Source organism: Lepidothrix coronata, unplaced genomic scaffold, assembly GCF_001604755.1.
Source record: "Lepidothrix coronata isolate B3197 unplaced genomic scaffold, Lepidothrix_coronata-1.0 Scaffold67, whole genome shotgun sequence".
NCBI classification, from domain to species: Eukaryota; Metazoa; Chordata; class Aves; order Passeriformes; family Pipridae; genus Lepidothrix; species Lepidothrix coronata.
This window is the reverse complement of record NW_016690247.1, coordinates 3,984,305-3,998,591: the sequence shown is the minus strand read 5'-3', so window position 1 is coordinate 3,998,591 and position 14,287 is coordinate 3,984,305. Positions and strand designations below refer to the sequence as shown.

At 42.7% G+C, this 14,287-nt stretch overlaps 1 protein-coding gene across 1 annotated transcript in view; it reads left to right on the top strand.

Annotated features, from left to right (window-relative positions):
- TG (thyroglobulin) overlaps positions 1-14,287 on the top strand; it is a 150,386-nt gene that overhangs the window by 122,525 nt on the left and 13,574 nt on the right. The window contains exons 45-46 of the mRNA XM_017818269.1: positions 4,758-4,939; positions 9,416-9,523. Of these exons, the coding sequence (XP_017673758.1) occupies positions 4,758-4,939; positions 9,416-9,523 (290 nt within the window). The remainder of the gene's footprint in view (positions 1-4,757; positions 4,940-9,415; positions 9,524-14,287) is intronic.

Genomic DNA, 14,287 nt, shown 5'->3' with positions numbered 1-14,287 from the left:
GTCTAATTGAATCAATTTCTGAGAAGTTAAAATGTTTTGTCTTCTTAATGTTTAGTAAATTTCATTTTGAATGTATTGCTTTGTTTGGGGCTATCATGTTCAAGTCGGAAGTTTAAATTATATTATATTGTAACCAAAGGGACACTTCAGAAATTCTTTCAGATTGTGCTATTTTAGTGCTGTCTGGGGGATGAAAATTCTTAAAATATATAACAAATGCCAGTTCTGTTTCTTATCCATCTCTGCCAGTTGAGTCCTCTTTGACTCAACATATCTCAGGGACCTCACTCTATTATCAGTTATTGCTGAGAAAGGTCACCAGAGTTTTTGGGGCATTTTGGAGGTCACAGAAACTGGTACATAGGCACAGTAAATCATAAAATCATAGAATAGAATCGTAGAATATACTGAGTTGGAAGGGACTCATCAGGATTGTGGAGTCCAACTCCTGACCCTGTGCAGGACAGCCCAAGAGTCACACCATGTGTCTGAGAACGTTGTCCAAATGCTTCTTGAACTCTGTCAGGCTTGGTGCTGTGACCACTGCCCTGGAGAGCCTGTTCCAATGCCCAACCACCCTCTGGATGAAAAAACTTTTCCTGGTATCTAACCTAAACCTCACCCAACTCAACTTTGTGCCATTTCTTTGGGGCCATTTCACTGGTCATGAGAGTGAAGAGATCTGTATCTGCCCCTCCACTTCCTCTTGTGAGGATGTTGAAGTCCACAATAAGGTCTCCCCTCAGTCTCCTCTCCTCCAGGCTGAACAACATAAGTGACCTCAGATGCTCCTTGTAAGACTTCCTCTACAGGCCCTTCACCATCCTCATTGGCCTCCTCTGAATGCTCTCTAACAGCTTAATGTCTTTTTTATATTGTGGTGCCCAAAACTGCCACAATATTCAAGGTGAGGCCGCCCCAGTGCAGAGCAGAGCAGGACAATCCTCTCCCTCGACCAACTGGTGATGCTTTGCCTGATACAACTTAGGACATGGTTTAATTGCTTACAATGAAAGGCTGGGGTCTGTCAGCCTTTAACTGCCCTCCTGGCTGCAGGGCACTGCCGATTCATATTCACCTTGCCATTGACCAGAACCCCCAGGTCCCTTCCTGCAGTGCTGCTCTCCAGCCTCTCATTTCCCAGTCTATACACACAACCAGGGTTTCACCATTCCAGCTGCAGCGTCCAGCACTTGCCCTTGTTAAAATTCACACAGTTGGTGATTGCCCATCTCTCTAATTTGTTGAGGTCTCTCTGCAGGGCCTCTCTGCCCTGGAGGCAGTTGACAGCTCCTCCCAATTTAGTGTTGTTGGCAAACTCAGTGTTCCTTCGAGTCCTGTATCCAAGGAGTTAATGAAGGTGTTGAAGAGAATAGGGCCTAAGATGGAGTCCTGCGAAACCCCAGTAGTGAACAGGTCACCAGCCTGATGTTACCCCGTTCACTATAACTCTTTGTGCCTGACTTGTGAGCCAGTTGCTCACTCATTGTTTAACATGGTTTTCCAGCTATGTGCTGCACATTTTGTCCGGAGGGATCCTGTGAGAGACAGTATTGAAAGCTTTACTGAAATCCAAAAAGATTACATCAGCTGACTTCCCTTGATCAACTAGGTGGGTTACCTTGTCATAGAAGGAAATCCTGTTCGACAGGCAGGACTTTCCCCTCATGAACACATGCTGGCTGTGACCAATGGCTGTGTTGTCCTCCAGATGTTTTTCAATACCTCTCAGAATAATCTTTTCCATGATTTTAGCAAGCATTGGTGAGACTGACAGGCCTGTAGTTTCCAGGGTCCTCTTTATTGCCCCTCTTGAAAATCAGGACAACATTCACCACCTTCCAGTCAGCTGGGACCTCTCCAGATTCCCAAGACTGCTTGAAAATAGTTGAGAGAGGCATTGCAATGACATCAGCAGCTCTTAGATGAAATCCCGTCAGGTCCCATAGATTTATTGGGATCCAGCTGGAGCAGCAGATCCCACACAATTTCAGGGTAGACTGGAAGTTGATCATTCTCACAGTCATGGTCCTCCAGATCAGGACACTGAGACCTCCTTGATTCGTCATCTGTGTTGAAGACAGAGGCAAAAGAATGTATTAAACACCTTTGCCTTGTCTATGTCCCTGTTTGAGGTGACCATCCTCATCCTGTAATGGGATGATGTTTATTCTACACTGCCTTTTGCCATTAATATGTTTGAAAAAACCTCTTTTTATTATCCCCCGCATTCATGGCCAGCTTCAACTCCAGTAGAGCTTTGACTACACAAATTTTCTCTCTACAGTGGCAAGCAGCATCTCTGTATTCTTCCCATATCACCTGACCTTGGGCATATACCTTCTTTTTTTGCCTTATTTCTAAGGTAAGATCCCTGTTCAGCCAAGTCAGCCTTCTGCCTTGTCTGCTTGACCTCTGACATTAAATACCTAAGGCTGACTGCACTGAGCCAGATAAAAGGCCTGTTTAGCACAAAATGGTGTTTCCAGCAGTGGTTAAGAGAGGCTGTTTGTAAAAATAGGGTAAGCAAATATGATACTTCTGCTAAATGCTCTGCAAACCTCTAGTACTTTGCAGCTCAGAGACTTCCTAGCCTGAATCGGTCTTTCTGTATCTAATAACCATCAAATAATTTTATTTTTTTTTAATTAAAAAACTCGTTCATGAAACTTCATATCCACCAATTTGGCATCCACAAAACCATGTGGCAAGGAGTTCCTCAGCTTAACTGTGTGTTGTTGTATAATGATCCATCTCCTTCTCTGTGGTTTTCAACCTTAATGTTTATTTGATACTTGGCCATCAATGACACAGTGAAGGAACAGTTCCTAGGGTACATAATCAGTACCCTAAGATTCTTCTCTTTATTTCTCTCTGGTTTAAGTATCCATGACAGGTGTAGAATAAGGTAACAAATCCATTTTAAAAAGCCAATAAAATTAAAGTATTGCATGAAAGTTGCTTGCACCCGGATGATTTATACACAAGAGCTTGGGCTTTGCACTGGCATGGAAAAGCATCTGTTCTTACCCATAACTGCTAACTTCAGTCACCAAATGAGAGATCCCTATCTAGACAAACACTGCTTCTGCTGGTTGGTAGGAGTCTGAATTGATGTGTGCCAAAGCTGTGATGGAAAGATTGCTTTTGAATTCAGTGAACTTTCAGTCAGGTCTTCAGTGATCATTTCTATTTCTTGCAGAAGAATATGCGTGTCCTTGCTGTATTTAAGCTGAACGATTCTGCAGGCAAGTGTGCTATGCAGTTTCTTATGTGGCATTTATGCACATGAAGTGACGTGTCATGAGTGAGTTGCCCATCTTTTTCAAAGTACAGCTGTATTACTAAAACTGCCACCACATGACTCTTTCACCATGCATAGGCCAAAATCTAGCAAAAGAGGAATTTTTTACAAGTATGAGGAAGATTTCCAAGATCTTCTTGGACCTTGGGATATTTGGTAGTGTTTTGAAATCCCTCAAAATGACTTAATCAAAATGCACAGAGCGTTAGAATATGTCACTAAGGACAAACCTCGGCCTCAGCACATCGGGAACTTATTTTCCGTCTTTGATTTCTGTGAATCTATTGAAAAGTAATTATTCCGTTTGTACTTTCTGTATAGGGTTGTGGAAAGACCTTCTAGAAGTGTGATGAAAACCAGCTGTGGGCCATCAAAATAATATTTTCAGTAAAGCATCGACACTAACTGGACTGGGCAGACACTGGCCTATTTTGCATCAGACTGACTGCCCAAAATAATAGAGGTGGTTTATTAGACTTTTTCTCTAGAGTTCTTATCCAAGTTTCACCCAATATGCACCTACATGGTGCCCTCTTTAGAAAGGACTTGATGAACAGAGAAGTTGCTCTGTTTCTGAACTTGAAATAAATTCTTTAGAAAAAAATTAAAAAAAACTGAATTGACAAAATAAAAAACTTCCTCAAAGAAAGATGTCCTGAAAAATTCCAGCAGTCTAGCTTTGATAAAAGTGTGTTTGGGTATGCAGTTTGGCATAGAAGATTGTCCCTGTGACATGGGCACTTTGCTCTGGGGAATGTGCCTTCATGTTAAGAAAGGTTTCAGACCACAGGAAAAGGGTGTTTCACTGTTGGTTTCTTTGAAAGACCCTAGCAGTTATGAAGCTTGAAGATCACGGCTGTTCCTTGCATTGGGATTTGGAGAAATGGAATTTCTCTTCCAGGGCTAAGGCAGATATTATTCCAGAAAGGGACCTAAATACAGAACTTACAGCAGCCACATTATTTTGTAGGTGTTCCCAGAAGAGACAGATTGATATAGCCATGAAATGGTTATACAACCTGTTTTCTTTCTGGAATTTTCAAAGGGAAGCAGGAAAATCTCCCTCTCTCCCCTCTAGTTTTCTCTCAGGGAATTCATCAGAAAGACAGAATTGGACACACAGTGGAGAGCTATCCCTGGGAACTACTTCTGTGAGAGCCAGCAGGATTTCTGAACTATTAGAGCTCCATCTGCTCAGCGTGGTACCTATGATTTGGAATTACTAGATCAAGGTTTCTGTCCTATGCTATACTTAGAAGAAGCCAATGCTTCTGGTCAGTGACAGTTTTGGGAAAACGAAAGTAGGACTGTCCCCTACTTAATCCCCTAGGAATCAGGGATCACAGCATAGAGGACTTGTTCCAGCAGAGGGAGATCTGAGCCTATATTGTTTCACCAGAAAATGAATCTTTTGGTTTTGTTTCTAAATTCCATGTATGCATTTTGTTCTCAGAAATTTGAAGAAAGTCAAGGAAGAGCCAACAGCAAAACAGCCTTTTATCAGGCTCTGCAAAATTCTCTAGGAGGAGAAGAGTCCAACTTGTTCATTGAAGATGCAGCTACGTGGTATTACTCCCTCGAACATTCAACTGATGATTATTCATCCTTTTCCAGGGCTTTGGAAAATGCTACCCGGTAAGAAAGTCATCCTATTACAACTGTGTGATTGGAGTTGAACAAGGTTTATTTTGCTTATCTACAGTGTGCATTTATATTCCGAAAAACTTGAGAAATTCTTATGCAAATGAACAAAAAATGGGCAATATGATTTCATTTTCTGTGAGGTTTCCAATGTCATTGGTAAATGGAAATAGAACTGATTTTTGTGCCTTGTTAAAAGTTTGACATGTCTTTCAAGAACTGTATATTGGATTCAGACTACTAATGCTTATTTGTGTACTCTTTCACATCAAAGATGACTGGGTTGTTTGCATACTCTGCATCAACTATTTCTTGAGTCCTCTCATCCCTGTGACAGTAGAAGAACTAATAGACTGGCTTTTATTCCCAAACAGTCACCTAATTATACAGTTAGATACTTTTCCTCAGTGGTCAAGTTTGAAAACTTTGATTTCAGCAATTACATTATTTTTTTTATTATGAAACCTGCAAAATATATTTCTTCACAATGTCAGGCACAACTTGATGCCATTTTCTCTCGAGTGTTACTTGAGAACACCCTCACCTTACTACAGCCTCCTTTCATGCAATTGTAGGGAGCAATAAAGTTGCCCCTGAGCCTCTTTTTCTCCAGGATAAGCACCCGCAGCTCCCTTGGCTGCTCCTCTTCAGACTTGTGCTTCAGACCCTTCACCAGCTCTGTTGCCCTTCTCTGGACACACTCTAGCACCTCATACATGTCAGCAGAGTCATGAGTAACTTACCTCCAATATATACACTCCTATACTTTGCACTGAAACATTTTATGGACCATTGGGAGGTGGAAGATGAGCAGTGGGCCACGTTCACACCACCTTGTATGTATGCATAGCTTCAACCCTAACTGGGTATCAGGGTCAAACCCTGGCATCAGGGTCAAGCAGTTCGATAACAGTCAGTTGTAAGGGTTCATTGCCCAGTTGAACTAGGACTCCACAGCAGTCATGACACCTATGGTTGGCCACAGAGCCTGGTGGATGTCTTTAGCTTGGGTCACATACTGGTTTCGTCTGCAGAGAAGACTGGAGTTTGCTGTCTCCCCCACAGGCAACCAGTTTGCTTTAGCCAGTTACAGATCTTAAACTGAGGGGTGGGGCGTGTTTCAGTTTTTCTGAAAGAAGGCAAACTGAGGAGAAATTTCCTGTTTTCTGCCTCTATGCAAACTCAGGGACTGAATGTTTAAGTGGAACAGATTTTCCAAAAATTAATCAAAAACTCTTTCCCTATTCCTGTCTCTGCTTCATGAGCAGATGCATTATGAAAACTCTTCACATTTCTAATGTGATGTGGTTTATAAACTGGTGGCTTGAGTCCTAACATGCCAGTCCAAGATGTTTCACCCCTGTTCTTAACTGAGACATAATAGCTACAAGCTCCCGGTATCTGCAGTCTCAGTGTTTTCTGTCCCACTGTGACCCTCTCCACAGCACCTCAGAAACAGGGTTTTCCTTTTATGCCTCCATCGGAGCTGCAGAGCGTCGCTCCAGGGCAGCCTTAGGGAGCAGGAGATGAACAGGAGCCAAGATTTGCATGGAAACATCTGCTCCAAGAAAGTGGACAGTAGTTTCTGGGTGGTCCAGGTGTGCCCGTCCTTTGAGTAAACAAGCCAGAAGGCTGTGGGTTGAGCTTTGTGCCATTTGTCAACTCTCGCACCATGACACATTTGTCCTCCCTTGTAGCCTGTCCCAGGGACAGGCCACCCATCACTGTGACATCTGGAGACACTGCCTGCAGTACCTGTGGAAGCACTATGGTTCATGGGCATTAAAGCCAGAACTCGTCTTCAGTCTCCTTCCATCACTACTGCTAGCCATGGGATTATAATTCTTTAGTCAGATCAGTAAGGTTTTAAGCCATAATAAACCACTGAAGGACATAAATTTTAACCCTTCTTCTTATCTAGAGATACAGAATCACAGATATGCTGAGTTGGAAGAGACACAGGAATCATTGAGTCCAACTCCTGGCCCTGCACAGGACCATCACCAAGAGTCACACCATGTGGCTGAGAGTATTGTCCAAATGCTTCTTGAACTCTGACAGGCTTGGTGCTGTGACCAATTCTCTGTGAAGCCTGTTCCAGTGCCAACCACCCTCTGGGTGAATAACTTTTTTCTAATGTCTGACCTAAACCTCCCCTGACACAACTTCAGGCCATTCCCTTGGGTTCTGTCAGTGGTAATCACAAAAAAAGAGATCAGTGTCTGCCCCTCCTCTTCCTCTCACAAGGAAATTGTAGACTGTGATGGGGTCTCCCCTCATAGCTCTGTGAGGAGCTGTTATAACACAGGGCTGTCACATTTGATAATCCACATATAGCCCAGGGCTCAGCGTGGTGCAAACATTGACTTTTGCAAAGCTGGAAGGGCTGGCACAGAGCTCACTTCCAGCAGGAATGTTATACACCAACAGTTCCTTGCAAGCGCCTGTGACAGCCTCCTGGGCATAGGGATTCCCTACTTCTTTATGATATGAGGCAAATGCCTTGGCTAAGGAAAGAAGTGGATGGCTCATTCTTGAGCAAGAAGAAGAAGAATGAGCAGTAAGAGCATCTGATGATAATCTTTGCTTTAAACACTTTGGAATGTACTCCAGCTACAGAAGAAGGGAAAGGGAGACAGCAGGTGCAGAATGACAGTCATCTACATCAGTATCATATAAATGGTGAAGAAAAGAGGGGATTGTTCAGGTTTTTTGATATTTGGTTAGTTGGTTTGGGTTTTGGGGTTCTTTTCCCTTAGTTTTGTTTCTTTTTAACAAAAACCTTACTACCAGCATAGGTGTGTAAGCTTAGAAAAGTTCTAGTTCAGGAAGTTATAATTGACTGCTTAAGTTTTAACAGGAATTACAAAGTGTGATAGAGCAACATAAGTGGTTGCTATAAACTACATACATTGTGCATATTTCATAGTTTTAAAATATTTCCACTGAATTCTTGTATTTTTTCCTAAGTATAAAATTAGTTTCGTTTTCTTTTTCTTTTTTCCTTTTTTTTTTTTTTTTTAAACATATTCCAGGCCTATAAGAAACAGCTTTTTCATTTTTGTGGTTACTATGTATTTAAGGTTTTTTACTTCCCCAGAATAGCTGACTATTTTTTCCCCCATAGCAGCAACTGAGAATCAGTTTTAAATGGTGAAATGTATCTCAAAGCATTTCTCGAGAGCTAATGCTCTCCCAGACTCCCTAGTTTTCAAAGACCATCTGCTCTTCTAAAACCCCATGCTGGTAGGCATGTGAAGATTGGTAATTTTCATTTCATATGGGTGTTGTCAACCATAACTGTCAAAGAGCACTGTGGTCAGTCAGCCCATAGCTTGTGGTCTCACAGATGAGCTTAAAATAAACTCTGCTGAACCAAGATAGATACCCAAACAGTGCCTTTCATAACCATACCAGTTAAATATAGCAGTGTGTTTTCATGCTTCTCTGACACTGTTCTTTCTTGCACCAGTCATTTATTTTTTTGGTTTTTTACCTACCAAGTCTGAAGGAGAAGCTGCTGTTTCAGATTCACTAAACTGAGAATTGAAACCTCCCACTTCCTCAGCAGATATGTTTGTGTGCACTTATGTAGGTAAGGGTATATAAATGCCCAAAGCATGTGCTGAGTCTTTGGGCACGTGAAGAGTGAGAATGATGATATGTGTATATATAGTATTGCCTTGAGGAATCATAACAAGTAAGGTGTTATTGCAGTAAGGTGTCCTGTTTTCTACCTGCCCCCCTTGAACAGCTTGTGCTTCTTCCAGCTACTGCTGACCTCATGTTACAACCCCCCTTCTTGGGGCTGTGGAAAGTAGGAAGGTTTGGATACAGTTGCTTCAGTCATACCTTTTGCATTACATTACCTGGTGTTAAACTGATCATTTAGCTATCTCATTGCACTCTTATTGGTTAACCTTTGTCTCCCAAATGTATTGCACCAGATATTCCGTATTGATGAGCCCTGCAGGTTATCTTCAAAAGTAGTCTCTTGCCTCTTCCAGCAGTGGAAGCTTTACCCAAAGAAATCACACAGATCCAAATTCAGAAATTATATTTTTGGCCCTTAATCCAGGAAATATATAAAAACTTTTATTAGATGTCATTGCAACCTAGTGGTGCCAGAAGGAGCTTTATTCTATTATAAGCAAGGGCCCCCATAAACTAGAATAAAATGGGATTGTTTTTTTGGCCAGGATAGTCCTTGCGTGTCAGATCTGGCTTATTTACTATCATCACTGTTGTTCAACACTCCATAAAACAGCAATTTTAGTGAATTCTAAGTGATACTGCACTCGTAGATGGTAAATGTGGTTTCCTTCAGTGGATTTGAAGGCAGAGATATGAGCTGTTTTGGAATATTTAAAGAAAATTATCAAGATAGAGAGTGGTCTGTTGGTTGTGGGGGTTCTTTCCTTTTTTCCATTACATGACTGTGTCTGTTCCTTGCTCCTCCTTTTTTATCAGTGACCAGTTTATCACATGTCCCATCATAAACATGGCCAGTTACTGGGCTGCTGCCTCTCGAGGAAATGTCTTCATGTACCATGTACCTGAGAGCTCCTCACAGAGCAGGTAAGGAGATATATTTTATTATGTTTCTTGGATGTAGAATTTGTAAAACCAGGGCTGACTGCTTGGGCATGCTGTGGAGTAAATGAATAGATGTAGGTACCTCAAATAAACAGTTAGATCAGCAAAGGGGTTTTGGTCTCTGATAGTTTACTTCTCCAGCTATGGAGGAATGTTTTTCTGAACTGGAGCACTTATCATTAGATGTCTAAATTAAGTTTCCCCTTTCCAACTTACCTACCCTTGCCTGTTCCAGACAGTTTTTCAGATTCCTACCATACATCTGATAAATCTCCCACAAAGAACCAGAATGTGGTCTAAGTCATCAGGAGTTCACAGCTCTCAAAATAAATGGGGTAATGTTTTCTAAGGACTCAACATTAATTTAACACTGCCCCCTTTAGAGGTCAGTGCAGTTGTACCCCAGTTAGAGTGACTGGCCTTCACTGTGAATGAGTTCTGAGATTTATTCCTTCCTGCTCCAGCACTGTGACTGCTGATCTGCCAGCAGATTGTCTCATGGCAGCAAAAAATTTTTTTTTTTTCACACAAGCATTTACAGATTCAGGCTCTGTGTCATCCTTCATGTTAGAAGCTTACCTGAAAAATGTTCAGCAGGACAAACTGTATTGTATTTTAGACAGAAAGGCCTATATGCCCATGGGAGATGCAAATGTCTTGTTCCCTTGGGTACAGAACAAGCTGGAAGGCAGCGGCCTTTAAGGTCACCTTCCCTGGTTTTATTTTAGACCCAGCCTCAGACGGGAGGAGACATGGATGTTTGCAGGCAGTGGTCAGCACTTTGGGCTGCCATATGACACACCACAGTTGCTCCTGCCCCCTTGCTGTCAAAGGCTGAGTAACCAGAAACTGCAGTGAGTGTTGCCCCTCCTATCCCCTGGATCAACATGTCAGGACAGTAAAGCACACAGGGATGTTTATCATACTGTTTCCTGATGAGAAAGATGTGCTTGTTCCCTGCTCCCTGTACTGCCCCATACCTCTCTCTCCAGGAAAGATATTTGAGACCCTTTCCTTTTTCTCAGGCTTTCTCCAAAAGGGCTCAGGGAAAGGACAGCAGGTTCCCAATGGCACCATTTGATCCTGTGAAGTTTGCTGAACACTGAGTGGCTTTCCTGATAGCACAGTGAGAAGGCATTTGAAAGAAACCAGCTCAGATCTAGGTTACAGATGAAGGCCATTATGCTGTGGTAACACAGGCTCGCTTTCTTTCTGAGAAGAAGTTAATCCTCGGGGAGCCGTTGTTTCGCTGGCAGCTCCAGCGAGAATGTTCGCAGTGCTCCGTTTGGCTACTGATAGGCTCAAAGAAATGACTTTTACAAGGCTCCAAACAGGGCTGAGCTGTGGTATGCCAAAAATTCAGCTGCTCAAAAGGAAAAGATATGTTCTGAAGTGAGCTAGCAATTTTTCTCTTGCTTTGGAGAATGATAGTGACCCAGTCATCTATAAGACCTTCTTTGAAAATAGATGAAATAGTACTTATACAACTTAGACTTACTGGCTTTGAGGCAGTGATTTTGAATGGATGAGAATTTTCTTTTCTATCTACACCTATTTAAGATTTCTCTTGTGCCCATGTTATTTAGATGTCCTCACACTCTCCAGTGCTGCAGTAGTTTACATAGCACTTGGCTAGACGTTTTAATATCATTTATGTTGACACTGGTCTTCTAAGCTAATTACTTTTAAACTTTAGTGCAACTTGTTAGTTTGCATTTTCATAACCCTCTTTAAAAGAACAAAGCCAGCTTGCTGTCCGAAACTTGTGGGAACATGAGGCAGAGGCTCAAGTGCCTTAAGTTAAGCCACTTGCAAGGAGAAACGGCCCAAATTAATATGCTGTGGGGCATGTTACTCCTTTCGTCTTTATTTATTCTTAAGTACCATTAAAATAAATGCTATTTGGGTTGCAAAGCAAACACTTAAGTAGAAGTTGCAGAATTCAGCTTGTCTGTGTATGGAATGATCTCATTTGATGCTACTATGTGGCTATTTATGAAGTGATACTCTTGTTTTCCCAAGGGACCCCAACTAGGTCCTCTGCTGAATAATCAGAGAGTATTTTGTGTAAATATTGTTGTCATCCATTCCTAACTGAATCTTTCTTTATTCTTCATCCTAGTTTGGCCATGTCATCTCTCTTCCTCACCCTCCCTATAGCATACCCCCCTCCATATAGTATAGGTGCATTGCAGGCTGTCCAGCAGCCTCACTGCATGACCACGGTGTGATGCTGTCAAGGGAAGAAGCTTCACATGTGAGAGTGGCCTTAACTCCTAAAAATTTATAAACCATCAGTAATCTGAAATCAACAAAACAGAGTGTTTGGGAATATTATTGGTGATTTGTCCTACCAGAATAAAACTAATGATGTACGTGAAACAGCCTTCAAGTATAAAATATAAACTAAACTTGGAGAAAGATCTGACCACTACGTCACTACCTCGCAGAGGACTTCTCTAACCACTGGCATAATGAGTCCTGACAGTTGTCAAGTTTTTCTTTGAAATTTGTAACTCTTAGGAAGAGGAGGCAGATACTCTGGCAAGTAAGCTACAGCTTAGGCTGGAAGGCAGGATGTGTGGCTTTGAACTTGCTCAGCAGAAGTGAGAATTGAATCTGGGACCCTGCAAACATTCTATTAAATTCCTGGCTAGAATCAAAGAATCATGAATCATAGAATAAACCAGGTTGGAAAAGACCTCTGAGATCATCAAGGCCAACCCTTGATCCAACACCGCCGTGGTTACCAGACTGTGGCACTGAGTGCCACATCCAGTCTCATCTTAAAAACCTCCAGGGATGGTGAATCCACCACCTCCCTGGGCAGTCCATTCCAATGTTTGATTACTCTCTCTGTAAAAGATTTCTTCCTAATATCCAACCTAAACCTCCCCTGGCACAGCTTAAGACCATGCTCTCTTGACCTACTGTTGGTTGCCTGGGAGAAGAGACCAACCCCCACCTGGATACAACCTCCTGTCAGGTAGTTGTGGAGAGTGATGAGGTCTCCCCTGAGACTCTTTTTCTCCAGACTAAACAACCCCAGCTCCCTCAGCCTCTCCTCATAGGACTTGTGCTCCAGTCCCTTCACCGGCCTCATTGCTCTTCTCTGGACCTGCTCCAGCACCTCAATATCCTTCCTGAACTGAGGGGCCCAGAACTGGACACAGTACTCGAGGTGTGGCCTCACCAGCGCTGAAGGGTGAGGCCACAGGGGAAGAATCACTTCCCTGGTACTGTTGACCACACTGTTCCTGATCCAGACCAGGATGCCACTGGCCTTCTTGGCCACCTGGGCACACTGCTGGCTCATGTTCAGCTTCCTATCAATCCAAACTCCCAGATCCCTTTCTGCCTGGCTGCTCTTCAGCCACTCTGTCCCCAGCCTGTAGTGCTGCAGGGGGTTGTTGTGGCCAAAGTGCAGGACTCGGCACTTGGCCTTGTTGAACCTCATCCCGTTGGAATCAGCCCAACTCTCCAGCCTGTCCAGGTCCCTCTACAGAGCCCTCCTGCCTTCCATCTGATCGACACTCCCCCTCAACTTAGTTTCATCTGCAAATTTGCTGATGGTGGACTCAATCCTCTCATCTAAATCATTGATAAAGATATTAAACAGGACTGGGCCCAACACTGATCCCTGGGGGACACCACTAGTGACTGGCCGCCAACTGGATGCAGCACCGTTCACTACCACTTTCTGGGCCTGGCCCTCCAGCCAGTTCCTAACCCAGCACAGAATGGGCTCTGTGCTCCATGGCTCAAAGCCGTGGGCTGCCAGCTTTTCCAGGAGTGTGGCAAAGGCTTTGCTGAAGTCCAGGTAGACACATCCACAGCCTTCCCCTCATCCACCTGGCGAGTCACCTGGTCATAAAAGGAGATCAGATTGGTCAGACAGGACCTGCCCTTCCTGAACCCATGCTGGTTGGGTCTGACCCCTTGTCCATCCTGTAGGTGCTGTGTGATTGCACTTAGGATGATCTGCTCCATAACCTTGCCTAGAAGAACCCTGTTATAGCCATTTCTTTGTGTTAATTAATACAATAACTAAAGTGTGATTTACACACAGTAGCCATGTGTAGGATATTCTTTGAGTACACACACTGGATCAGATCCCCTCAGTGCATTGTAGCTGGAGGAACACGTTGTTAGATATTCCTGATCACTCATAGGCTTTTGAGAGAAAAATGATTTCTCAGCCATTTTGATACTGGACTGCATCTGGATTTGCTGAGATACAGACCTCCACTTGTGAAAATGAGAATTTTTATAGTATTATGTCTATAGGGTAACATAAAAGATAAAATAATGAGGCTTTTTGCCTTTGGTATCTAAATTGTTCCTAAGAAGCCAGTTTACACAGGATATGGACCTTTCCCTCTTTGTGTTTGCTATCTATATCATAAGGAAGATGATAATAAAATTAAATATTTTCCATAATAACTTCTAATAGCTACCCCACAGGGATATTGGAAAGAGTACATTAAAATAATATTCAGATAACTGCAACACTGGAAGACTATTTACTCTTAGATAAAATATTCTGGCTGGGGAAATAACTGTTCACTAATTAAGATAAGACACCATATAGCAACATAGTCTTCAATTTCTACTTTGTCACCTCTCTTCTACTTTATGTGTGTCTCCCAAAATGTGTAACAGAACAGAGAGTTAAAATGCAGGGATGAAAAAGTACTGGTATTTCCTTTTGTTTCACAAGGAGCAGTCCCTTAATAACTCACAGCA